We start from the raw sequence: 26309 nt of genomic DNA on the forward strand, positions 1-26309 counted from the left end.
AAAATACATTGGGAAATAACGTTCTCTTGAGGCTATGAACACTGAGAACTGTTTTCTCTTCACATCCTCCCCTTGTGGACATTCCTGGCAGTGACAGTCCCCGAGGTCACATACCAGTGAGCAGCACCTGGTCCTGATTCCCTAAGGCCAAGAAGGCACTGAGGCACCCAGGGAATTCAGCAGGCTCACGGCGCCTCCCACGCCCAGCGGGAGGTGTGCCCTGGCGACATCGCCCCGCCTGCCACGGGTCACCCCGCCGGACACATCCCTTAACACCCTGTTCCCACCGGAAACTTCCTCTTCTGCACCCCGCCACCCCCTCCCGCTCCTCACTGGTAAACTGTAAAAACAACATGTCAGCATTAACATTAAATGCAAAAACACTAACTTGATGTCCCTGAGAGTTTCATTTTATTTTCAGGCTTTTTCATCTGTTGCAGAATGAAGTAAAAGTTCACTTTTCCCCAAAAAAGGGAAACCTTGCAAAGGAAACCGCAGGCAGGACCAGACAACACTTCCAGGCAGTGCTCACAGGCTCGCGGGCCCCGGGCTGTGCCCTCCCCGGGGCCTCCAGGACGGGGAGGTCGATTAGACAGAGTGAGGCGGGAAGCCCCATAGAAAGACTGGCAGGGACCCCCCCCCCCCCCCGCAGGGACCCCAGGCAGGGCCGCTGCTCTCCTGCCAGCGCCATCCTTTTCCCCGGCCCAGAGGCTCTATCTCACTTTTTGCCTCTGAAACGGCTTATTTACCCCTAAAATTCTATTGGTTCCCTGAACTGACTCCTGATTGGCTATTTCCCTTACTCCTGATTGGTCCATTTCCCTAACTTCTGATTGGCCCATTTGTAGTACTTCATTTGCATGGAGCTCACTCCTGATTGGTCTATTTCTACAAAGCTTATTCCTAGTTGGTCAACTTCTGTTGTACTTTATTTGCATATGACGTTGCAAAGTGTAAACTGGCAGCCTATAAAGGCCTGTGTAAAGGGATCCAGAGCTTGGAGTGTTAACTCCTGTGGGCCTGCTGGTGTAATAAATCCGAGTTCCCCAACTCTGAGTGCTGCTTGGTCCCTCTCCTGGATCCAGGTTGTTGTCACAACTGAGCTATAACACTGAGCTGTAACACATTTTTCCACAACAAGAGGGTGGGGGAGATGCCATGAGCTTCCCTTCCACCCTGGGGGTGGTCTCTGCTGCTCCCAGTGACTCCTCACAGACCACCGGGTCTCCAAATCCCGGTGGGTTAAATGGTACCTACTAAAAGCCAGGAAAAGCCTGCCCCATTCCCAGTGGCTTTATAGGTCCTTCGGAACTGTGTGTCGAGGAAAAGCTTAACAGCCTGTCCTCGCTTATGGGATTCCTGGAACGTCTTGCAGGTGCTTCCCGCCCCTGCCTGTCAGAGGCACCAGGAGGTGGGGCAGCAGGGACTGGACTCAGCACTGGCACACGGTGGCCCGACTGCAAGGTTTGTAACATCACCTTGGGGTAATTTATCTGTTTCCTGTATCTCTCCCCCACCTTGATTTCTAGGCCAGAACTTCCATGTCAATGTCATGCCCTGCCTGTCAGTGGTTCTCCGATTCCCGTTCGGGCGTGGGAAGGTGAGGTCAAGACTGCACATGATGGACATCTAAGATCCATCAGCTGGATTTCGCTCTTGCTGACACCCTGACATCCCTCTGGCAACCTGGGCTAGAGAAGCTCCCTGGGGGCCTAGACGGGCACCTTGGGTACCAAAAGGCCCTTTCCCTGAACCGTGTCAGCAGCAGACGGGGAAATCTCCGCCTTCCCCCTTTGGGGCTCGTGCCAGGGTCACTTCTAGGTAATAATGAGATTCTTCACTTCCACTCCCAGCTGTGGTGGCGGAAGACGCTCCCTGGGACACGGAGAAACCCCAGGTGGCATCTGCAGGCACTTGGAACATCCCTCATCCTTAAGACGCTCCTGCAGCCTGAGCTGCAGTGTCTGAGAACAAACCTCCCGGTTACATGAGCTGCATCACTTCCAACCTGCATGTTTCAGTGCCAGAGGGACAGAGACCATGGCTTAGGGTTTCCCCACGATGCATTTCCAGGTTGCCACACCCAGGCAAGGTCAAAGGCCACGTTCCTGATTCTCAGGTGCAGCGCATTTCCCCGGCCAGCTGAGCTGCCCTGACGTCACCTGCCCACCACATCACATGTGCTCCACCAGGCAGGCCACGTGAGGGCCCTCAGGGCAGACTCTGAGGGCCACTGTGCCAAGATCTGAGCTGCTTCTCGGGATGTGCTACCTTAGCCAATCCATCTGTGAGCTGGCCCCCATCCGTGGTCATGCCTCACTAAGGAAGGTGATCGGGAATCAGAAATTAGCCAAGCATGGCACCCCCGTAAGTACCTCCACCACCATCCTCTCTCGCCAGAAATGGCACACACCCCCAGACCAGACGCTAAAGAATAGTTTTTTCACTTTGACCTCCCCTTCTACCCTGGGCCAACATTACCGACATTTAAATTCTGGTGCCCTGAATTAGAGCAATTGTCTACACTCTTTAGACTGAAGAACACGAGCACCTGGTCCAGGAAGCAAGCCCCCTTCCCCATTGCTTGTTTAGAAGGGAGCCCACCCCGATTCATAAGAAGACAGCATTTATGCTTTTGAGTGCCTGGCGATGCCACCTGCCTGCAGAGTGCTGGGCTGAGTGGCAGGGAGGTCTGGGTACTCACTCATAGGTCCAGCACAGGGTCATCAGCTCATACATCTCTCTTGGACACCCTGGAGGGCACCCCATCCTCTCTCCTTTCTCCAGCATGGCAGAGACCTCGCTGCCTTTCATTCCCTGAAACATGCAAAACACACCTGAGCTTTTAAAACACAGCATTCAGCGAAACACAACTAACACAATCCAGCCCCGAAAAAAAACAAGAGTGCACACTGTGTGACGTCCATGACATCAAGTGCAAAACAGAAGCACCTAATCTGTGATGCTGGAAGTCAGACGGGGCTGCCCTCGGGGTAAGGCTTGTGCATGGAGCGGGTGTAGGGGGCTTCTGGGGTTCTGTTCTGTTTCTTCATCTGGGGGCCAGTTCCATGGGCACGTCCCATTTGTCAAAATTCATCAGTCTGTGTTCTAGGATTTGTGCACTTTTCAGTACGTATATTTTGATTTAAAAAAACTCAAAAAACGGTAACGGAGCTGCCAATTTGATAATGGGAGTAGTCATTATTTCTATTTCAATCCTATTAAATGTTGATTTGGGGATATATTTATGCATATTTAAATGTGTGAGACACAATAGAAAAAAAAAAACCACGCACTGTCCAGGTAGCTTCAAATGTTTCTTTCAGTTTTAGAAGAAACTGAGATCATACTAACTGCCCACTCTCAAAAGATAAAGACTCAGAATGGGGGCCCAGATCTGATGACCGTCAGGGTCCGGTGAAGACAATCTGGTGCTTATCTGTTCTGGTGGCCACGTAATCAGGAAGTGAAGCAGAGGTCACTCACCCGATACGGCTTCTGCCCGTAGGAGAAGGCCTCCCACATCAGCACGCCGAAGCTCCACACGTCGCTCTTGCTGGAGAACTTGTAGTAGTTGATGCACTCGGGGGCGTACCACTTCACGGGCCACTTGCCGTGCGTCTGCGCCTGAAACACACGGAAACGCCCCATTAAGAAGAACATTATGGCCACCGTGTTGGTTCACGGCAGCCGAAGGTGGAAGTCACCATGTGACTGTGGACAGACGCGTGGATACATGAGATGGGTATACTGATGCAGTGGACCACCATCCAGCCTTAGGAAGGGAGGGAATTCTGGCACATGCGAAGGCATGGATGAGTCATGCAGTTACCTGTTACTAGACCCAGTGAAATGAGCCAGTCAGGTCACTGAGGGACAAACACTGTGTAACTCCACTCATCGAGGCCCCTGGAGGAGTCCGATTCATAGAGACAGGAAGCAGAACATGGGGAGAGAGGGACGGGTGGGGCGTCGTTCAATGTGTACAGAATTTCAGTTTGGAAGATGAAAAGAGCTCTGGAGATGGGCTGCAAACAAAGCACATGTACTTCACATCGCTGAACTCTACCCCTGAAATGGGTGAGGCGGTCAAATGTAGGTTGTGTGTATTTTACCACAATTTAAAAAAAATGAAATCATGACTCGCAAAATGCCTGTGTACGTATGTTTGATTTGAGACTCAAAAATGCAATCACATCGTAAAATCTTAAGTTTTTAAGATTTAAATACGTATTTTTGAGATTCAGACTGAATTTTTTTGTAGCTTTTAGCTTCTTTCCCTCACCTCTCGCAGCTCCTTGGAGTTTGGCGTGTTGAGCCTGAATATGGCTTCATGGTTATGCTCCACGAAATACTGGACTGTTCACAGGCATATTTCAGTATTACTGTATATTAATAGCTATTAACTATACTTGATTATATTATTTATAATATAATTATATATTAATACTAATTATTTTGGGGTAGACTGCTAGTTGTCATTTAAAACAAAGTTTTAAACTTTCTAATTAAAAAAAAAAATAGTGAATGGCCATAAAGAGATGAAAATCTTGCCCAGCAAAGCCCTTCCGTCGGGGCCGGGGGCTCAGGCTGGCATGAGTTACTCCTGCTCCCTTGGGTGAATTCACTTCACTTCTATACTATCTTCTACGTTCTCTTCTTCTTTATTGGTTTCCAGAGATTAACTGGCTTACTTTTCAATGGTGTGTCGTTTAGTATCAGTGGCAGTGGGAAAGGCTGGCCCCCTGTTCTCTGTCATTCTTCCGCGCTCCCCTGCATAGGGTGGTCCTGGCTCTGCAACGGAAGCCTGGCAGCCTCCCCTTCCTGCCTCCTGAATAACTCGCTCTCAGGGCCCAGCCGCCAGGATGTGAGGAAGCCCAGGGCACACGGGGAGGCCGCGTGCAGACGCGTCGTTGTTTGTGAGCACAGCCCGGTGGAGGTCCCCGACCACGGTCCATGTCGTCAGTCATGAGCTGTGTGAGTGCGCTGGGTGGGAGTAACCCTCGCGCCCCCTCGGGACCACTCCCCACTGGGACGCTGCGTGGAGCAGGGGGTGCGCCCCCACCAGGCCCTGCCCGCGCGGCAGGGGTGCGAGGGAACCCACGCCTGGCGTCGCCCTAAGGCACTAAGTTTTGGGGTGACTTGTTCTCTCACTTCTCCATCTCCTGTTTGGGTCTATGTTTTGGGTGGTCTATGTTTTCTTCTCTCTCATTGTCGTGATGAAGTGCATGACCCAAAGCACCTCCAACCTTAAAATCTCTCTTTTTTTTTTTTTTACTGCTGTGTATGTCTGGCTGTCATTCTAGGCGAGCTGTTCCCTTTGCTCCATTTCCCGGCAGTCCCTGGATGGGGCTCACTGGATGCTTTTCTAGTGAAGGCTCATGTCTGAAGTGGCTTTGCTCGGGGGCCAGCTCCTCTATGAAGAATGCAGGGAGGAGCTCTGCTCCTGTCGGTCGTCCTTTGTGCTGACTCTTAGCTGGACGAGATCTGCTATCTGTTGCCACCTGCCATTCCCCCAGCTGGCCTCTTGGAGAATCGCTGCAGTGGGGGGCAGTGTGGTCACTTAACCGTGCTTCCCCAGCCACTCAGGGAAACCCCACAGCGCCCCATCCTGCCATTCTCTGGTTAGACCCTCAGGCTCTGTCCTCTGTTTCTGGACCACCAGACACTCCCAGGGAAGAGTTGGGAATCTGTCCTTGGCACCCTTTTCCACTGCCTGGGCTCAACCCCACAGCATTTTCCAACTGACCAACTTAGACTCTACATATGCCCTGTGTTTGAGTTCATATGAGGATGGGGCTTTCATATTTTTTCCCCCTTGTTTTAGTTCTGATTAGTTCATTTGAGGGTTCAGAGAGGGGCTTCGAAAAACCCTGCAAGAGTCAACCTGTTCAACCTGTATATTCCAAAGTAATTCAATACAATAATTCTATTCTTGTTTTTTTTTAAACAAATTATCATTAATACCCTGATTCCCTGTTGTTCTAAGGAATAGTTTGGAAGACATTATTCCCAGTAAGTCGCAAGTTGTGATATATTACAGTGTTCCCATTTGTTAAAACAAGAGAATCAAAGCTTATGAACATTTCTTACATAGTTATATTTACACAAGGAAATTGCCTCTTGAAACCCTACTGTAATAAAATAAAGAAGACACACATTTGCATTTCAGATTTTTGCTACCCGCTGCTCTGAACGTCAGCTGAGCTGTCCCTACCTTGTAGTAGCTTTCATCAGCACGAAGTGCTTTGGAAAGTCCAAAGTCACTGATCTTGGCATAATGTTGAGTGACCAGCAGCACATTCCTTGCAGCCAGATCTCTGTGCACAAAATTGCACTCCTCCAAATACTTCATCCCCATGGACACCTGATGCACCAGCTCTATGATGTTCTTGTCCTTGACATGCCTGGAAGTCACAGAGGTGTCGTCGGCAAAAGTGAACAGTAGTTCATTTCAGAACAACCAACCATGACCCTCGCGCAGACGGAATGTGAATCCACTCATTTCCTTTTCTTCTCAAGCAAGAGTCACAAATGGTGACAAATAACCACGTTAACCTACAGGTGTTCAAGTGCGAACACCATTCTCCTGGTGTTTAACTGGTAGAATTTTCAAGGCGTGCTTTGAATTGCATGGAAAGCCGTGTAAGGGGGTGGTCAGACCTGTCTCCCGGAGACTCAGGCGTCAGTGGGAATCCCAGTTCCAACACTGAACAGCTGACAAAACCAACCCTGAGTTTAGTAGGAACATAATGTAGCAAATGGGATGGAGTAATTAGTGGCTGTTAATATAACTTACTCCACGTGAGTCCCTACATCCCCACCGTGGCTGCAGGTGAGCACAGCATGGCTACTCCATCGACGGCTGTCCTCAATAAAGACCAACAGATATTTTCAGAAGTGATTACTGAAAAATATCACTGGTTTCCCTTGTAAAATGTTTATTTAAATATTTATTTTACTCTAATTCAGAAAAGATACCTGCACCCCAATGTTCACAGCAGCACTATTTACAATAGCCAAGACATGGAAACAACCTAAATGTCTACTGACAGATGACAGAATAAAGAAGCTGTGGTATATTTAAACAATGGAATACTACTCAGCCATAACAAACAATAAAACAATGTCATTTGCAGCAACATGAATTGGACCTGGAGATTGTCTTTCCAAGTGAAGTAAGCCAGAAAGGGAAAGAAAAATAAAGTGATATCACTTATATGTGGAATCTAAAAAAAAAGTCACAAATGAACTTATTTACAAAACAGAAACAGACTCACGTAGAAAACAAACATGGTTACTGGGGGAAAGGAGGTGGGAAGGGATAAATTGGGAGTTCAGGAGTTGCAGAGACTGACTACTATATATAAAATAATAAACAACAAGTTTCTACTGTACAGCACAGGGAACTATACTCAATATCTTGTACTAATGTATAATGAAAAAGAATCTGAAAAGGAATATATGTATATATATATATATGTATGACTGAAATGTTATACTGTACACTAGAAATTGACACAGCATTGTAAACTGACTATATGTGAATTAAAAATAATAAATCAATACATAAACAAACAAACAGGTTAATAAATACTTCTTTCAAAAGAGCACGCTCGTTCTCCCTGGTAAGGGTAGACTGCTTGCCAAGATAGTCTAAGAATGATTCTCTGCACAGGCCCATACAGAGTGAGCAAAGGAAAAGATAAAAAATTTGCACAACTACGAGCACTTGATCCCAAGACTGCACCTCTCTTGCCGCCCCGTGCAAGAGCCCTGGGTGTGGACCAACACCGGGTAGGCGTGGGAGGAGAGGCAGCTTCTTGTAGAAATCAGGCTACTGTGTGTGTTGGGCAGGTGGACTCTGCCCCTCAGAGCATAAGCAGTGGGGGCGCCTAAAGGTACCTGTTCTGCTGTAAATATTTGTTGAGTGGACCGAGCTCCGCCATCTCCATGACCAGCATCCAGGACTCGGCCTCGCATATCCCGATCATGCGCACGATGTACGGGTTGTCGAGCTGCTGCATGACGTTTGCTTCTGCTAATAATTCATCTTTAAGGGCGGGGTCATTGGCCTCGTTTTTCAAGATTTTCACAGCCACTGTTTTCATGACTCTGCGAAAGAAGTCATAACACATAAGAAATTTTTCAAAGTGGCTCACTCGTACATAATTATTTTCCATGAAGCATAATTCCTATGCTAGAAATGGTACCTGTCACAGAACAGAAAGTCATCTTGAGAAGCCATGTTGAAAACGATTAGCTTTCCAATCATGTTCTCTCATTTTATAGACAAAGAAAGTAACATCTAATTAGTTAAACATAATGGGGGAGCACTGAAGATTGCCCCAAGCAATTGGAAAGCCTACACATTATGGAATATTCAAATAACTTTCAAATAAACTTTGCAATCTATGACATTCATGAATTCCAATAACACCTTGAGATTTACCATCTCAAGAGTATTTCTTAATGTATGTAAATACAACTTTCCTTTAATATATCTTACAATGAATTTCTAGATGCAGAATTAAAAAGCATACACTATTACAGTTCATAATTTACAAAACACTTAAAAAAATAAAGTTTGTTCATTTTAAGCAAGCTTTAACAAGTTTGCAAAAAACAAATTATTTCTGTTTTCTAGTAAAAACATCATCCAGGTCATGTTTGAGCTCTTGAAACCATTCTGATATAGCAGGGCTTAAATAAAGGAATGGAACTCAACTAAGCATGATTTGAAAAACTGCATCCCTCTGGGATGCAGTTCCCAGAAATGCTGGAAGTATTCCTCTTTTGTTGAACTCTGAAACGGGAGAATAAAAACAGAACTATCCAATGAAATAGGTAAAACAACAGAATAACAGAGTAAGTCGGACATAACATTCAGAAAAGCACATACAGCTTCAGCTTAGGACTCAAAGAGTATTTATATGCTTTGTGTCACTGGACAGAAGCTGTAGCTGCTACACAGATGGAGGTTTAGAACATCATCAGCATCCTGGGTCCACCCCCTCCCCGTTCATTCTCCTCCTGAGACCAAGGAAACAGCCTCCTCTGCGACCTCTGGACAGTTTACTGTTTCACCTTTTACGTTTCAGTCTACCATCCACCTGGATGTGGTTTTGTGTACAGTCTGAGGTAGGGGTCTAAGTTAACAAGCAGACACCTCTTGATTCTCCCCAATGTTTAAGGAAGAAAGAACACCCACAGACTCTTCCAGAAAAGAAAAGAGAAAGGGAACTCCCCAACTCATTTTACGAGGCCAGCATTAGCCTGATGCCAGGAACAGGCAGAGAAATTACAAGAAACTAATGTGCTGACAACCTCTCATGAACATAGATGTAAACATTCGAAGGGAAATGTTAGTAAATTAAATGCAGTGATTTATGAAAAAGATAGAATGATACATAATTCACAGACAAGGTGGGTTTATTCCAGGAACGCAAGGCAGGTTTAACATCTGGAAAGTCCATCAGTGTAATTCACCACATAAACACAACAAAAGAGAAAGAAAACCTGTGGTCATATCAGTAGAGGAAATAAAAGTCCACAGAAAATGTAAGACCATTTATGATTAAAAACAAATCTCTCAGAAAAGTAGAAACAGAAGGAAACTTTCATAATCTGATAAAGAGCAGCTATAAACCTGATGGTGAAATATTAAATGTTTTCCCTCTGAAATAAGGAATGAGGCTCCTGCCACTTAAATTTAACGTCAAACCACAGTTCCTAGTTAATGCAGTAAGACAAGGAGGACATATAAGAAGAGTAAGGATTGGACAGGATGAATACAATCAAACTGGCATCATTTACAGAGAATTTCTGGGTCAAAGAATACATAGATAAACTACTGGAAATAATAAGTGGAAAATAATAGGGGGCTTCAGCAAGACTGCTGGGCTTCAGGCTGACAGGCAAAACCAGTCCTAGAAGAAATAGCAAATAGCAATTTAAAAATTATACCATATATGTTGACATCAAAAGTACTAACTCCCTGTGAATGAATCCAACAGGAAAGTTGTGCGAGACCTCTACGCAGAAACTAAACAACTGTGCCGAGAGAAACCCGAAAGAAATTAAAGACGACCCCAGGAAATGGAAGGGTGGGTCGTGTTTATTAATTGGAAAACTCAGTGTTGCAAAGACGTCATTTTGCCCCAAATTGACCTACACGGCCTCTCCTCTCCCCAAACCTCTAGCTGAAATAATGCATCCATGGTCACACCTGCTAATTTACGTATTTAATTAAGCAAAGAATTTCAGCATCGCAAACTAGTTGAGAAAATTTATGCCTTAATACAGGGTAATTTATATTCATTTTTCAAAATAAGTGTAAGATTATATATGTGTATATATATACATATATATTTAAAAATAAGCATAGCTGTCATACACACACACATATACACATTACACACACACATACACACACACATCACACACACATACATCACACACACACATACATTACACACACATATACATCACACACACATACATCACACACATACATTACACACACACATACACATTACACACACACATTACACACACATATACATCACAGACACATACATCACACACACACACATCACACACACATATACATTACACACACACACATTACACACACATATACATTACATACACACATATACATTACACACACACTACACACACACACATACATCACACACACATACACATTACACACACACATATACATTACACACACACACACACATATGGTGGAAGGGGCAGGATTAAAAGCAAAAGTTTCCGTGTATACTTTTGTCTATATTTTTGACCCTTGAATCATGTAGACCTCCTACTCAAGAAAAAAAATTATACAAATTCCTTAAATTCAGAATGGCATCAAAAAACTCAAACCCAGTTACAGTTATCTCAGAAACATACTAACTCAAACATACACATGCAAAGAGAATTTGTTTCAAAGGACTTCAGAAACCAGTATTTTCCTGAACATTCCTTGTGGGGTGTCTTCTAAAGACCAAACGAAGTACGAAGAGATTTTTAGCAATGTCACAATTCCAATTGTTGTATCACATGTATTCCCATTTGAAATGATAGGATAAAGCAAATAAATAATCAGACGAATGATATTTGTCATCAGGAATTTTCTGGTTAAGAAGAATGAAACAACTTAAACAATCAAAAAAAAAAAAAGTGAAAGCACTGTGGCATCATTGAATGATTGCATTTTAATTCAACATAAAGATCCAAAAAAATTATATAGACATTCAGACTCGTTAACAGAAGTGTTTGGGTTATAAAATATGACGTTTTTATCTTCTTGTGTTTTGTCTGTTTCAATTTCCTAATTCTCTATAAGGCACGCAACTAACATAATAACACAACCAATATAATAATATAAATAATACCACTAATATATATAATTATTATATATGTAGCTAATATGCATACTGGATGCTTTCCTTGTAATTGTACCAGAAATGAACAAAAATTACACTGCTGATGAAAAAGGATTCAGCAGTGCCGGGTTATAGTTCGTGTCTGGGATTAAATGAACACGATACGTGAAAACACTCAGGAGCTTCTGGAATGTGAGCGCGCGTGCGCACGAGCGGTGATGTGAGGCGCACAGCCGTGACTTACTTCTTCATCTGGTAGTAGCCCTTCTTCACGGTCCCGAAGTTGCCGGAGCCCAGCTCCTTGTCCTCCAGGGTCAGCAGCTTCCGGTCCAGGTAGACCTCCTTGGGCCGGATCTCCTCGGGGTCCGCATATGGGCTCTCGTAGACCTCGGTGTCCATGGGCAAGGCCTCGCGCTGGGCTTCTGCAACGCAGGCCAGAAACACAGCACCCTGGGGCTGGGTCCCACGTGACAGTGCCACCCTCCTGCATCCTGCGGGCACACCTCCCCTTTCGAGCCCTGGGTCACCCGGGGCAGTTGCGGGGCCTGTGGGCACTCAAGACGCGGTCTCCCACAGCTGGTAACGGTGGGGAAGGGAAAGCCTTCGTCCCTGTGGTACCTGACCCCTCTTCTTGCATCGGGAAGGGGTCTTTGTGCCAGAGGCAAAGTCAGACGGGGTCTTCCTAACGGGCTGTGGTGGCTTTAAACCATGTCTGAAAATTCTGACCCTCTTTCATTGAGAGGTGGAGTCTGCGTCATCTCCCCTTGGTGGCTTCTGTAACCGTGTCACCCCCGAGAGCACCGCAGGAGCGAGGCTGGTGGCATGCTCAGGTGAGCTGCCAGAAGGCCATGCACCTTCTGCCTGGCCTGCGGGAAACTGGCTATTGACGCTTCAGTGCCGTGCGGGTTGTCCGGCTGCCCCGAGCCCGGCTAGGCTGGGAGAGTGCCCAGCCGGGCCGGGCGCAGGGACCCGGCCGGGAGGCCCCCGGGGCTCCGCGGAGGCAGGGAGACGCCTCAGTCGGCCTGAGCGCCCCTCCACCCGCGCTGGCCCGGCCCCGCCCGCTGTCTGACGGGAGAGGCCCAGCCGGGCCCGCCCGGGTTCCTGACCCGCCTGAGGGTTTGCACGACTACGGTGGTTTTAAGCTAGTAAGCTGTGGGGCGGTTTTGGGGGAGTAATAAGCAGACCAAGTTCACCAATTAAAAAACCGCCTGGAAAACCTAAGAAGGTCACCCAGCGGCGATCATCCGGTAAGTCTAGCGGAGGCCTGCGGAGGCCGAGGGGCTGTCTTCCTGAACCCTGCCCTCTCCAGGCCTCACAGAATCCGGATTCCCACAACTCGGACATTGCTCCAGTGTCCACCAGTCGCCCACTACCGCACCGCCTGCTGAGACCACCCTGTGGGCACAGACGCCCTGCCACGCACGCAATCTTAGAAAAGGAAGCTGTGAGGAATACTGGTGATCACTGCGAGAGAGGAGAGATTCCGAAGCAGCAGGACTGAAGACCATCATCAGGGCGGCCGGTTTATTGGGAGGGAGGCTGTGCAGGCCATTTCCTCCGACAGTCTCCCCTGTTCACAGGCACGTGGCACCTGCCACCGGCCGCCAGCCCACAGGGCCGCTCACCGCCAGCCGCCGCCACGTCACAGCCGCCGGCAGCGGGGTGAATTACAGGCCGGCCTGCGGTCTGCAGTGAGCGCGGGGCGTGTCCCCGCGCTGCGAACGCCCAGGGGCTGCAGGAGCGGTTCTCACCTCTGTCGTTGGCAGGCCCTCGGTCTGGCTCATACGGGTTGAACGACACCGAACTCTCTGGCCGGTTCTCTTGGGATGAGGAGGTCTGAGGCACACAAAGGATAAGAGCTCAGTTTTCTTCATTGGTAACACTGTTGAGTTCATGTGGGTAATTATTTTTGCTTTTAAATCATCACACTTCAACTTAAGCAGGGAAGACAAAGGAACGAGGAAAAGAGACAGGAAAACAGCAGACAACAACATGGCTTATCTCATCCTTCGGGCAACTGCTGGGGTGCTCGGAGACTTAAATAGGACCCCTGCTCCTGCAGTGGGAGGGCCGGCAAGGTCCCGGGGGTGCTGTGAGAGCACGAACCACGCCGTGGGGGTGAAAGTCCCTCCCACCAACACACCCTTTCAAAGCCTGTTTCCACCTGCTAGAAGGTGCTGGGGGTTTTCATTACCCCTTGGATAATTTCCCTCCATTAACTCTTTCTCTCTAATTTTACTTTATAGGGAAATTACTTAAAAAGAGACATTAACTCTCCACCAGCTGCTTCCCAACTGCAAAGCATCCATGCATTCTGAGTATCCTCCTGTATCTTTATCTTCCATGGCGTTCAGGCAACATTTGGGGAGATGCCAGAGGGCAGCGCGGGCTGCTAAGCTAAGGGTTCCGAGAGGAAGCGGCTGCCCCCAGCCCAGGGCCCAGCAATGCTGCTAGCTGTCATCCTCGTCACCATCCTCGTCACCATCACAGATCCTGTAAGGCAGGGAAGCCTCGTTTTGCTAACCTGGAGGAAGGTAATTCTTCCCTGTACCCAGAGCAGGTTCACTGGAGCATTAGCAGAACAAATATTTGCTGGCCATTCTTAATGGCAACCTGCTCTATTATTCACTTGATTTGCATCAATTTGCATACTGAAATAATGGGGTAAAAATCCACTGTTACATGGTATGTTCCTACAACCTTTCCCTTCTGCAAGTCTCTGTCTCAAGTGTTCCTAATCCACCCTCACCCCCAACTTAAAACAAAGGCCTTGCTACTAAATTTGACTTAGCAGGAAAAGCACAGTTGAAACCATTTTGGGGGTGTGCACCGAGCGGAAAGTTCACATATCCGCTTTCATCAGCAGTGCCCCAACGCTGGCCACGAAGAAATGAGATAATGCCAGATTTTGGAGAAATTTAAAGAAACAGAGGCATTAAGCTCAATTTGACACAGCCACTGAGTTTCCGCACACACTGAATCTTCGTCTGCCTTCCTGCCGGCCCAAGCCCAGGGACCAAAAACACAGGGACAAAAGCCACAGTGCGTCACGGCTGCCACTTGGCCACTGGTCTCCGAAACCCTGACCTCTCTCTTCCTGCCGCCCACCGAGCTCTGCGGAACCACTGCTGGCTGTGGCAGAGGCCCTCCTGACGGGATAAAGGACATCACACACTGATGTCCTCTCAGCAGGATGTCACTGGATCCGTTTTCAGACGATTGTCTCAGCATTCTTCTCGAGCTGTTTCATAGAAGTAGCTACGATGTATCACGGGTGAAAACAGAATCTAAGTTCCGTGGGGCGAAGTCATTTACTCCCCGCCTCAGAGCTTTGCCGCGCCCACCACTGGTACTAGGTAACAATGGGTTGAACAAACACATGGAGAATGAACGAATGAATGAATGAATGAATGGAAACAACCTTAAAACTGGGAGATGTGAAGTGTAAACTAATGTGATTGAAAAATGAGTTCTGGCTCCAGTTTTTATATTAACAGAAAGGATACGTGTGAATAATTCCTAATGACAATATATCTCTTTTAAAAACTGGCGTATAACTGCGAGGCTATGGGATGTGCTGGGCCGTCACTTCGCATGTGTAGTGTAATTACCCCGTCTCAACAGAACCATCCCGGGAGAGACTAGGTGATTCCCAAGGCTGGCCGTCCTCCCGCTCTGCTCAGGTCCCTCCGGCCATCAGACTCCAAGATGGAGAGACTTTGCACATGAAGACCTTCAAGTTCACATTTTACTACCATTGCAGCTTCTCTGATTTTCCCTCCGGGCAGGAAAGCTTTGATGCAGACAAAACTTCAAGACATCAGGCCCAGCCGCCACGGACGAGGAGGGGGCACCAGCACCCCTGCTCTTGCCCGTAAGACCCACGGCCCTTTGCCCGCTTAGGCACGTTTCCCAGTGTGCAGCCTCTCCGCCCGGATGGAACATCCTCCAGAGCAGGAAGGTTGCATAAAGGCTGTTGCAGTTAAGCCAGAATGCAATTACCTGATGTAGGAATCCTGCGGGGAAGGTTTTAAAAGCAGAGACGGAGGTGTAGAAAGTGCTGCACAGGATACCTGGGGTACGGGGAGTAAGAGTTAGCAGATGGACAGTCGGCCTGAAGCCCTGGACGAGAAATGCGTGCTCTGACTGGCTGCGTGGGGTTCGCCCCTAGTCTGTCTTCACTATGGATAAGCAAACGGGTTGGGGGTCTCCTTTAGAAGATCGGGTCCCATCTGTTAAGCCAAGGCGACTCAGGGATTCATTTCAGTGCTGCCCACACAGACCACCATGTGCTTACAAGCCTCCCCAGGCCCAGAGAGCCCCGAATTCCCCTCAGGAACCACGCCAGCTCCCCGCTCGGACCCCTCGGCCCTCCTCGCCCCCTGACTGGGGCGGAGGATGCATGCACTCGAGAGACTGTTCTTTGGGAGAAATGGGAGGTTTTCTCCCGTGTCTGCTAAAAGGGGTGGCTTTATATAAAGATGAAGCTACAAAATGCAAGGTTCATCCTTCCCAAAGAACTCGGTGAACGTGCCATCTAGCGAAAAGAACAACAAACAGCCGCGGGAATCGAATGCTCAGCTGAAAAGAAGAAATTGAGGACTTTGTAAAAAAGTGAGCTCTGAGGCAAAAATGATCAACTATAAAAGTACATTAGTACTTTGAACTTAAAAAATTTTTAATTTAAAGAAAACCAGGCTGCCGGTCCACTATGTAAGTCGTCACTCTTCCTCCTGCTTTGTGTTGATCTTTTTTTTCTGCCCTAACTAATAGTATCACCTTTTCTGCATAGAACAAGGTATGAATGAAAGGCTGGCTTGTCTTTTTCCCGGTTTTTGGTGATATTCGGAACAGAAGTCAAACCTGCAGGACACCACCAGATGGCACTAGCCACCTTCCCGTCCCATCTTCCAAAGAGCAATTTGTGATTTTTAAGTTTTACAAATTCAGGTAAAAACAGCTCACCCCACAATAATGAAAAGAAACTTTAGGTGATAAATCGTGATCTCTTATTTACCAGGCTTAACTGCAATGAGAAAATTTATTTGACAATTACTCTTTGAGTGCCTGTGTTTAAGAAGTATGAATTCAGAAGTGAACAAAAGAGAAAAAATATGTTAAGGTAGGGAGCCGGCAGGGATGCTCACAGTTTCCTGATCTGGGAGCATCGCCACGTGCCCTGCTGTCCGTTTCTGGATCTTAATCTCTAGACTTCTTGAAAGACGTTTTCTAATCAGGCAACAGCAGTAATAAAGACGCCAACATACTTTTGTAGTAGTTAATGACAAGTATGTTTTGATCTTCAGGACATTAATTATTCAGAATATTAATTGTGGAGAATATTATTAAACAGGTAATTTGAAATTTCACGAAAACTTCACGAAAAGACGGGCAAAAAGAGCCCGTAGGCTCAGCCACGGTTCTGTTCCCTGCTGGAATGATCGTGGTCCCAGCGGGGACCAAGGCTTCACTCAGAGCCGAAGGCAGACTCTCCTTGGCCAGGGCACGAGATAACACTAGGTTTGCTTCAAATCCTTGAGAATAAACACTCGACCTTCATCATTCATCCTCCCTCACCTTCGAAGCAAAGATCTAAAATCCAGTGCTTTATACAGTGATGCGGAAACACCGTCCCAGAGGTCTGGGCCGCTGCTTCCACATGACCAGGCAAACGGGTAGGACTTAAGAACTTTTTCTTTCTCTCTCTCGGCTGAACCCTTGTGAATCATGAAATATGTCTTTAAAAAAAGTCCCATCATCAATGCAAATGTTGGAAGAACACACGAAACACGTTTTAATTCGAAATTCTGGGACCCTTTCCCATAACTGCTATGTTTCATCTTAGAGAATGTGCCTTTGAACTGTGGAACAGAAGGATGGTCTTTAAGAATGCTGTTGTTTAAACTGTGCCAATTGTCCTTATTAAAAGGATGGGTTTACATCCTTAAAGTAGTGAAGAAATAGATTCCAATGCTAATAATAGGGGCAATTTTATTCACATAAGGACTACCAGTCCTTAGAGCAAGAGATGGCAGGGGGCGAGGACAGCGTGGGTCAAATGCTTGTATTCTTCAGTCAAATTCATACATTTTTAAGTGTTAAAATTTACTAAAGAAGAGAAAAAATACATCTGCTGTTAAGTTTTTGTGAAATTTCAAATTACCTGTTTAATAATAGTCCGCACAATTAATATTCTGAATAATTAATGTCCTGCAGATCAAAACGTACTTGTCATTAACTACGTACTCGAGTTACTTCAAGTTCTAACATGCACTTGTTGTGCCTGAATTATTAAAAAACAGCTATTTACGTTGAGCAAATTAACAAATTCACGCAAGTTATTTGCACCTTAGCTTAACAGATGGGCTATTTGACATAAATGCCCACAAGTTTTTTCCTCTGGTTAAATAATGGAAATTTCTCCTTCTATTTGTGAAAACATAAGGATCAGTTCTCTTAAAAGATTTCTGAAGAGCAATTAAGATATTTTTAATCCACTGCTTAAATCACACAATCCCTTTTTTTATCAATTAACTACTGATATTTCTGGCATCTATGAAAATTCAATGCATACTTCAAAGTTGTTATAAACTTAAATAGACAACAGCCTTTTTTTTTTTTTTGCCAGAAAAGTATTTTCACAGTATTAATCAGATTAATTAGTTTCTAATATTTAATTATCTTTTAAAATTGGTTAAATAATTTTAGCAAGGGCAAATTTAAACAGGCACAACAGGGTTTACGACATGGTTCTCCCTGACACCCCATTTCCTACGCCCAAGGCAACTAGGGTTATCGGCATTTTCTGTATTCTTCTAGAACATTCTGTACTATATCAGCACATATCTGTGCGTGAATTTGGGGTCTTCAGTTAACACTGTGTTTCAGAAACAATTCTAGATCCCAGCTACCCATCACAGTATGGATCTCATTGTGACTGACTGCATTATTTCCCATTGGCTGACTTTTAAATTATTTCCAGACTTTGTCCATTACACAATGTCAGAACAAACACTTCCGTATGAACGCGATTGCACATAAATGTATGAAAAATACCCAGATGATAGAACTGCAGTGAAGAGGTTACGTGAGCTCTTAATTTTGACGGATGTGAAATTGCCTTTCTTAGAGATTGCACCATTTCACACTTCTCCAGTAAAGTGTGCCCAGGCTCACTCACCACACCCTTGCTGTACAGTGTGACACCGAGCTTGTTTATCTGGGTCCGTTTCACAGATGGACGTAAGAGAGCACCATAGTTTTAACTTGCATTTCTCTTACAATGAAACAGAACAGCTTTTCCTACATTTAAGGGCTATTTATGTTTGCTTTACTATAAACTATCCTCTGCCCATTAACCTATTAGGTGGCTGAAACTTTGCTTATTGATTTATAAAGTCTCTTTATATATTAAAGAGATTAACCTTCCATCTGTATCATCATTACTAATACCTATTCCAAGTTTACTACGTTCCTTTTGATGATGTTGTGGCTATTATTCACGCATGTGTTTTATTTTTAGGTAGTCTTACTGACACTTCTTCAGATGTGTTCTTCTTTCACTTAAAGATCTACTAAGATGTATTTTCTGGCTACTTCCTAGAGTCACCATGGGTGGCCTGAGCTGGCTTCAGCCTGCCTGGAAAAAGGACAGGGGTGGGAGTCGGCTTTGTCCCCTAAAACAGTGCTGGGTTACTGTTTCCTGGGGAGATGGCTTTCTGCTGTGTCGGCCTGGCTCGCCTGAACTATATTCCTGTGTTCGTGATACAAGTGATCCTGGCACTGCTGCAGAGAGATTTTGCAAGTACTTAAAATTCCTAATTAGTCGATTTAATTTAGGGAGATTTCCCTGGGTGGGCCTGCCTTAATCAGTTGAGAGTCCTCAGAAGAGAGTTGCAGCTTTCTTAAGAGGGGGAAAGGTGGGGGGTTCGGGGGAGAGGCTGTGAATGACAGCTTCAGCCTTGCCTGAGATAATTAAAAATAAAATACCCTGGTGTCCTCCCTTCCTGATGATCTGCCCTGTGGACAGTGAACTTGCCCCTACAGTTGTGTAAGGCAAGTCCTGGTAATACATCTGTATGTGTGTGTGTGTGTGTGTGTGTGTGTGTGTACATGTAGGTAGATGTGTGTATGTATAAATATGTAGGTGTGTGTGTTATCTATGTACTTGTGTGTGTGTGTGTTTGCGTTTTATACATAAATCTCCAACTCGTCATGCCCCCCCCCCCCCCCGGTTGAACCCTGAACGACGCCCTTGGAAGCCACAGACTTGCGATACCTGTGGAATGCGGCATCTACCCTGCAGGGAAACCGCTCATCTCTGGGACTGCACGTGGGCGGAGGGCTTGCGCTGGCACACGTCCTAAAGGGAATGCTGGACAAACAAACTGCGGGAGCCAGGGGTGTGGCCCGCACCCGCCGGGGCTCCTGGCCAAGGGAGCCAGGCGACGGAGGTGGTCCGGGTCTGCTGAAGGGGCACCGTGCCTGCCCGGGGTCCTGCCGTGGGGTGTTCTATGGAGCTGTGTCAGTGCAGCAGGTGACTAAGGACTCTTGAAAGGCTGACTCACGACCGGAAAGCACCCTGAACCAGAACACATTTTGAATCCCCTTGGCTGGTGGGGCACCAATTGGCCTATGTCTCCGTGGACTCTGGTCCCGTGAGATGGCACCCTGGCCACGGAGCGAGCCCTCTCCAAGGAGAAGGGGCGAATGCTCACCGGGGTCGAGGGCCACGTGGGCCAGAGGCGGCAGCTGTGGAGAGTTTCACCTTGGATCGTGGGCGGTGTTACTTGCTCAAGGCCAAAGCCTCTTGAAACAAGCACCGGGTCATGGGGCAGAAGGGACATGGACATAGAGCATGCTTTGCCTTGACAACCTGGCCCCCAGCCCCTAACATGCCACCCGTGCGTGGGCAGCCCTACTGTCACCTCCCAAAAGCGATGCCCTGTCATAGGTGATCCGTGCTGCCTGGCAGCCATCAAAATAGACAGTCACTCCGTCCGGGTTCATCACAGAACTTCCCATCAAACACCACGTTCAACGCACTTCTCTGTTCTATGGTCAGCAAGGCTGGGAACACTGAAACTAAGACTGCCCACCTGGAAATTAAATCTTAGGACTTCCACGTCTTTTATTTCTGTTGTTTCTAACAAGTACTTTAGGCAATCTACTTCATGAGCTGATGCTCAGTTATATGCTGAAATGTTTGGAAAACTACTAACTGATATGAACACGGGAAGAATGATTAATAAAGTAATTAATTCTATTCCACAGTGAAAAACAAAAAGCAATCCATGCATGCTATATATATATATATATTTTCTTTTTGAGGGAGGTGATTCATTATAAGTAAAAGTCTTCTAAAAACAACATCTTTTTATTTCCCTCATAATCCTGTCATACAGCCAAATGTCCAACTTACTGTCCCATAAATAAAAACGGTGTTTCTAATTCTCAAATTCCATCTCGTCTTCCTACACGTTACGCTGAAAGTTCTGTGTCGGAACTCTACAGCCACCATGAAGTTACCATGGCACGTGGCATTTATAAAAGGGATGGGTCCTGTGTTGTCACTGGGTGGGACCCACACAACCTCGGCGTTCCTTCCACCAACATGTAAGTTATCTAGTCAATGACCCTCACGCCACAGCATGTGCTTCCGGCAACTCAAAAGTGACTCAGCTCCCTCTGAAAAGACTTTCCCAGGTGAGAACTCCCTCCCACCCGTCACCCTGACCGAAGTGACTTTCCAGCGCACATGTTAGCAGACAGCTGCGCTCACGGTGATGGACACGGCAGCAAAGTGACTCGGACCCACACGGAAAGCACAGCGAGGGCCGGGGCGTGGGCCGCCCGGCAGGGCTACACGCGGCGGGGACAGGAGACCGCGGCGGCGGGAGCGTCAGCAGCAGGGCACACGGAGGGGCAGCCAGAGGGCAGAGCGCGGGGCCGAGCGCGGGCCAGTCCTACCACTCGGGGACAGTGGGCGGGGACGCGTTAGCACCTTTCTGTGGCCAGGCTTTGGGAAGGAGTACGATTTGATTCTTGAGATTATTCCGCCCGCTGACCAAGTCTAGAAACCACAATGGCAAAGAGGAACAGTAAATGTTTCAGAAAACACAGGCTGCGTTCGTTACACGACAAGCTGTTTTAACCTGCTCTGTGATCACCCCGCCAGACTCTGCTGATGAGACGCACGGTGGGTGACACCTGATCATGGGGAGACTCCAGGAAAACCTGCCATTTGAGCAGCAGGAGCTGGAAACATATTTTGGCAATATTTTCCACGGGAGGCTGTAAAACATGAGCTTTTGCATTAATTAGCCCATGTTTCATATAGAATTATTAAGTCCCAAACTCAAGACAAATTGTCCTAGGGAAACTAAAAGTAAACCTGAGTGCCCAATTTTGTTACTTCTTCCGTGTGCTGGTTCTATGACATTTGTGGAAATTCACTGAGTTGGACCCTTAAGGAACATGCATTTTTTTTTCTGGATGTATCTCACCGGTCAGTGAAAATTTTTTTCCAAAATGTCTAACTTCCTGAAGCCGTTAGGTGATGAATGACTGAGCAGAGGGCTTCCTGTTCTTTTAAGAGTCCTCAGCCCGAAGCCCTCACGCCGCTCAGAGGAAAACGGATCTGTCTCCTGGAGGGTACAGCCTTCAAGTTGGCTGGCCGGGCCCATCGGCCACACAAAGGGTGAAATAAAATGATGACTCCATAAAGGTGCTATATTTTGGAGACTGACCCCAAAGATCATGGGTATTTTAGCAAATTCCGGTTCGCAGAGTCTGGGGACAGGTGTCGCCCCTGGGAGAGCCTTCCTGTTTCAGTGCAGACACAGCTTCTGAGCAGTCAGCAGTCCCCACCATGGGCAGGGTAGGCAGGACGCCATTCCTGCTTTAAATATAAATCTGTGTGTCAGCTCATAACAGTCTGGAGGGAGGAGAGAGCCAGGATCCTCTCAATTTCGGGGCATCAGGCACGTAGGAGGCAAACCCACAGGGAGAAGTGTGGCCAGGCCACAGTCTCCCCGCCCACTGACTAGGAGGGGAGGGGGGTTCCGGCCAAGCCCCCAGCTCCATCCTTCTCTAGGGCTGTCCCTCATGTCACGGCCCCGAGCGCCCCCCATCCCGTGCCCTCCTCCACTGAGTTATTGCCGAAGCAGCTCTCCTGGAAAGGGTGAGCTCTCTGACAAAAGTGTGTTGGGTGATTTAACCAAAAGAGTTGGGCAGTCAACCTCAGGGAGACATCTTTCTAAAAAAGTTTTTTTTTGGTCCACTATTTTATTATTATTATTTGTACTTTTAATTGATTTATTTTTATTTTTGGGGGGAGGAGGTAATTAGGTTTATCTATGTTTGTTTTCATGGAGGTCCTGGGGATCGACCCCAGGACCTCAGACATACCAAGCGCACCCTCTACCGCCGTGCGATAACCTTACATCTTGTATACCAGGCTCACCGCTCCATCGCGCACGTGGCCATGTGGCTTGTGCACGCGGCTCCACACCGCTGGGTCAGGGCTGACCCTGAAGAGCACGTGACCGTTTCCCAAATCTGCCAGGAGGCGTACGTCTGACTTAACACTGGGGCGCGTGGTCACTGTGTACACTTTTAGAAAGCGGAGGGAACTTAACCTTCTAGCCGACACTCATCAGCAATCCCAGTTTATCGAGGGGGATAAAAACCGTCACTGCTTCCCCGCTATCTAAAACGCGCTTTCCACTGTGCTAGTTTACAACTGCCCCACCTCTGACGGCGCCACTGAATGACACTTACCGCAGGATGGGAGCCTGGCAGCTGTGGACGGAAATTTACGTTGCCTGGTCAGAAAGAACGCGGACAATTAGCGCTGCGTCAGTGAGAACCCCCTATGTCCACCCCCCTCCACTGCAGATCCATCACTGCAACTGTGCGCTGTGACTGCTGGAGAAGTAGGGACATTCTCTGCACACATTCCTTTTTATCCTCTTTCACTCACCTTTCTCACATAAGCAGTGAAAATGAATGAGTTTTTTTAAAGTTATCGGCTGTTTTTGATGAATGATACATATATATAAGATTGGAGCAATCCAGCATCATTTTAATCCAGCAGGACACAACCACCTCGTCCCACCTGGATTTGCAACAGACCAGACTGAAAACGAGGCCGGTTGTCAGCAGCATCTGAGAGAGTGAGACTCCCGTGTCTCGGCTACTCACCTGTTTGCCCAATTTTTTGACATGGAACTGTAAGAACTCTCAACAAACCATCGGACTTATAAGAATAATGCTCGACTAGCTGGAAAAGAAAACAGTAAGGAAATACAATTAATGACCAAGGCAGGAAATGGAGCAACCCTGACCTGGACTCCTCTTTCGGACTTTAAAAATGGCTCGAGGACAGCCCTGAACAACAAAGGTACAAGGTCTTACTGTACAGCACAGGGAACTGTATTTAATATCTTGTAGCAACCGATGATGAAAAAGAATATGAAAACGAATATATGTATGTGTGTGTGTATAACTGAATCACCATGCTGTACACTGGAGATTAACACAATATTATAAAATCAACCAGACTTCAATTTAAAAAATGGTACTTCCTAGGTGGTCTTCCTGATCCCTCCCCGTGCCTCTCCCCTGCCACCCTCAGACTTCTGGACAGAAGGCCACATGCCGCCTTTCCCATGCAGACCCTACTGGTCTCAGCTCACCCTCTTTCTCTTTCTTTCTTTCTTTTCTTTCTTTCTTTTTTTTTTTTTTTTTTGGTAAGTTGCATTGCATTTCTTTGTTTATATTCTCCTATATCCGTGTGATGTTATGACAATGAATTCAGCAAGCTAACACTCACTCATTTATTCAGTCATTCAACAAACACTTCTGCTGTGTGCTTAGGCCCGGAGATAGGACAAAAAATAAACTACGGTGAATGAGATGCATCTTTCCCGGTGGAGAGACAGACAAATGAGTCACAACGGAGAGTGATTAATGCTGAAAGAGTGCTGTGGGCAAAGGCTTTGGAGGGACCCGATAATTCAGCCCAGAAGTTTCAGAGAGAAGACGTCCCAGCACAGGGGACACAGGAGCTGGGACCTGGGGAATGGTGACCTTGGAGAATGGCCTGATGTTGACAAAACACAGACTAACAGCTCCCAGAAAACTGAGCCACAGTGTCTGACTTCTACGTCGAAATATAAATTAGTAGCAAGAAGATGTATTCATATCTAATCAAAATTATGTGCTAGGAACACAGTCTCAGCGTTCACATTTTCTTTTCTCGTACTGATACTTCGTCTTCAGACAAGCTAAAACCTTCAGATCTGAATTCTCGTCCTTGTCTGTTTATTGCTACCTTTTCCAGTTAAGGACTCCTTGCTCCTGACTCCTCTTTCCTCCCAAAACTTACCTATTCGGGTGAATGTTTGCTGAATGTGATACATGTTATCCTTCCAGGTGGCATCCTTTTTATAAAATGTTAGTTCATTGTGGTCAAGAACACAACATGAGATCCACCCTCTTAGCAAATGCTTCCACCTGGCCAGCTCCAACACGCTACTGAAATGGACACGAAAGCTCCCTCTCTGCTCTGTTAAATGCGACAGTGTGTCCTCAGGCTAATAGTGCGGAGGTCCCTGAAACAGCTCCAACAGCCTGTCCATCTCTCCAGCGCCATTTAAGTGTCTCTTCACATGTCAGTGTTTCCTACCACCTACTCTCCAAGGGTGGCTGGGAGGCGGGCATACACGTGAGAGCGGGTTCCCCTCTTGGGCAGGGATCTGCAAACGTTTTCTGTAAAGGGCCAGATAGTGAGATTTTGGGCTTTTTCAGTCCACAGACCATCTCTGTCACGTAGTCCTGTATTTATTTTTTAAGAAAAGATACAAATTGCATTTACAAACCAGAAGTAGACTCATGGACACAAAAACCAAACTGTGGTTACCAGGGGAGAAAGGGCTGGGGGGAGGGACAGACTAAGAGTTTAGATACACATTAGATACACATTATTGTACGTAAAATAGATAAACAACAACGACCCACTGTGTAGCACGGGGCACTATATTCAGTTTCTTCTAATGAGCTGTAATGCTGAAGAATCCAAAAATATATGGATGTATGTATATGGACGAGTGAATCGCTTTGCTGTACACATGAAACTCATGTTGTAAATCGACTACGCTTCAAAAAAAAAGAATTAAAAAAATTAAGTATAAAACCCATTTTCTTCGAGGACAACACAAAAACAAAAACAAAAAGGGCCAGATTTGGTCCACTGGTGTGTGGACGCTTGCTGTAAAGAAAGGAAGACCAGGGTGGTGTGGCAATTACCGAGCCTCAGAAAAATGGCACCAGACTCCCGGGTGGAGGCAGGACACAGAGGTATCTGACGCCGCTGTCAAGGAAAACCAGTGAAACCCCGCTTGTAAAAGTGGGAGGCACTGCGGCATTTTCTGATGCTTTTTCTTCAATATATATACAATGGGAAAGATTTAATCAAGGCTGAATTCTACGATTCGCTGGACGGATCAGAAAATACAGGAGAAAGTCTTAGGAAGGGACTTTCCGGCGATTAGAGACGTTTTACACACTATGATGAGCGTGAGGGATGGAGGCCGTGAGTGGACTCACGCAGGGAAGGCGGTCAACAGAAGCCAAGTGGCCACGTGCCAGCGACGGCGCCCCAGGCCTTCAAGCATTGGGCTGGCAGATGGACTCCAGCCGGTGCCTTTAAATGCACACCGTCAGCAATTCTTGTGGGAGGTGAGAGGCTCCGCTGGGAAGTTAATCCCAGAAGGCGACATCCCCTGCTCATCGCTCTGACTCCCACTGGACACTAGTACCCAGAAGGCTAAATGCTCTCACAAAGCGACACCACTGAAATAAAGCTGTCTGTGGTCCGTCATAAGCTATATATGAATGAGCCACAAGCCA

At 46.8% G+C, this 26309-nt stretch overlaps 1 protein-coding gene across 2 annotated transcripts in view; it reads right to left on the minus strand.

Moving 5' to 3' along the window:
• The window catches only part of SYK (spleen associated tyrosine kinase), a 90561-nt gene that overhangs the window by 6076 nt on the left and 58176 nt on the right, over positions 1–26309 (minus strand). The window contains exons 5-13 of one of the 2 annotated variants that reach the window (XM_074355735.1): positions 23601–23679; positions 23178–23221; positions 21400–21468; positions 13148–13232; positions 11641–11818; positions 7906–8115; positions 6218–6407; positions 3487–3627; positions 2705–2817 (exon numbers count right to left, since the gene is read on the minus strand). In XM_074355735.1, the coding sequence (XP_074211836.1) occupies positions 2705–2817; positions 3487–3627; positions 6218–6407; positions 7906–8115; positions 11641–11818; positions 13148–13232; positions 21400–21468; positions 23178–23221; positions 23601–23679 (1109 nt within the window). The remainder of the gene's footprint in view (positions 1–2704; positions 2818–3486; positions 3628–6217; positions 6408–7905; positions 8116–11640; positions 11819–13147; positions 13233–21399; positions 21469–23177; positions 23222–23600; positions 23680–26309) is intronic. The other variant, XM_074355736.1, reaches the window with a different exon arrangement.

This window comes from Camelus bactrianus, chromosome 31 (assembly GCF_048773025.1).
Source record: "Camelus bactrianus isolate YW-2024 breed Bactrian camel chromosome 31, ASM4877302v1, whole genome shotgun sequence".
Classification (NCBI taxonomy): domain Eukaryota; kingdom Metazoa; phylum Chordata; class Mammalia; order Artiodactyla; family Camelidae; genus Camelus; species Camelus bactrianus.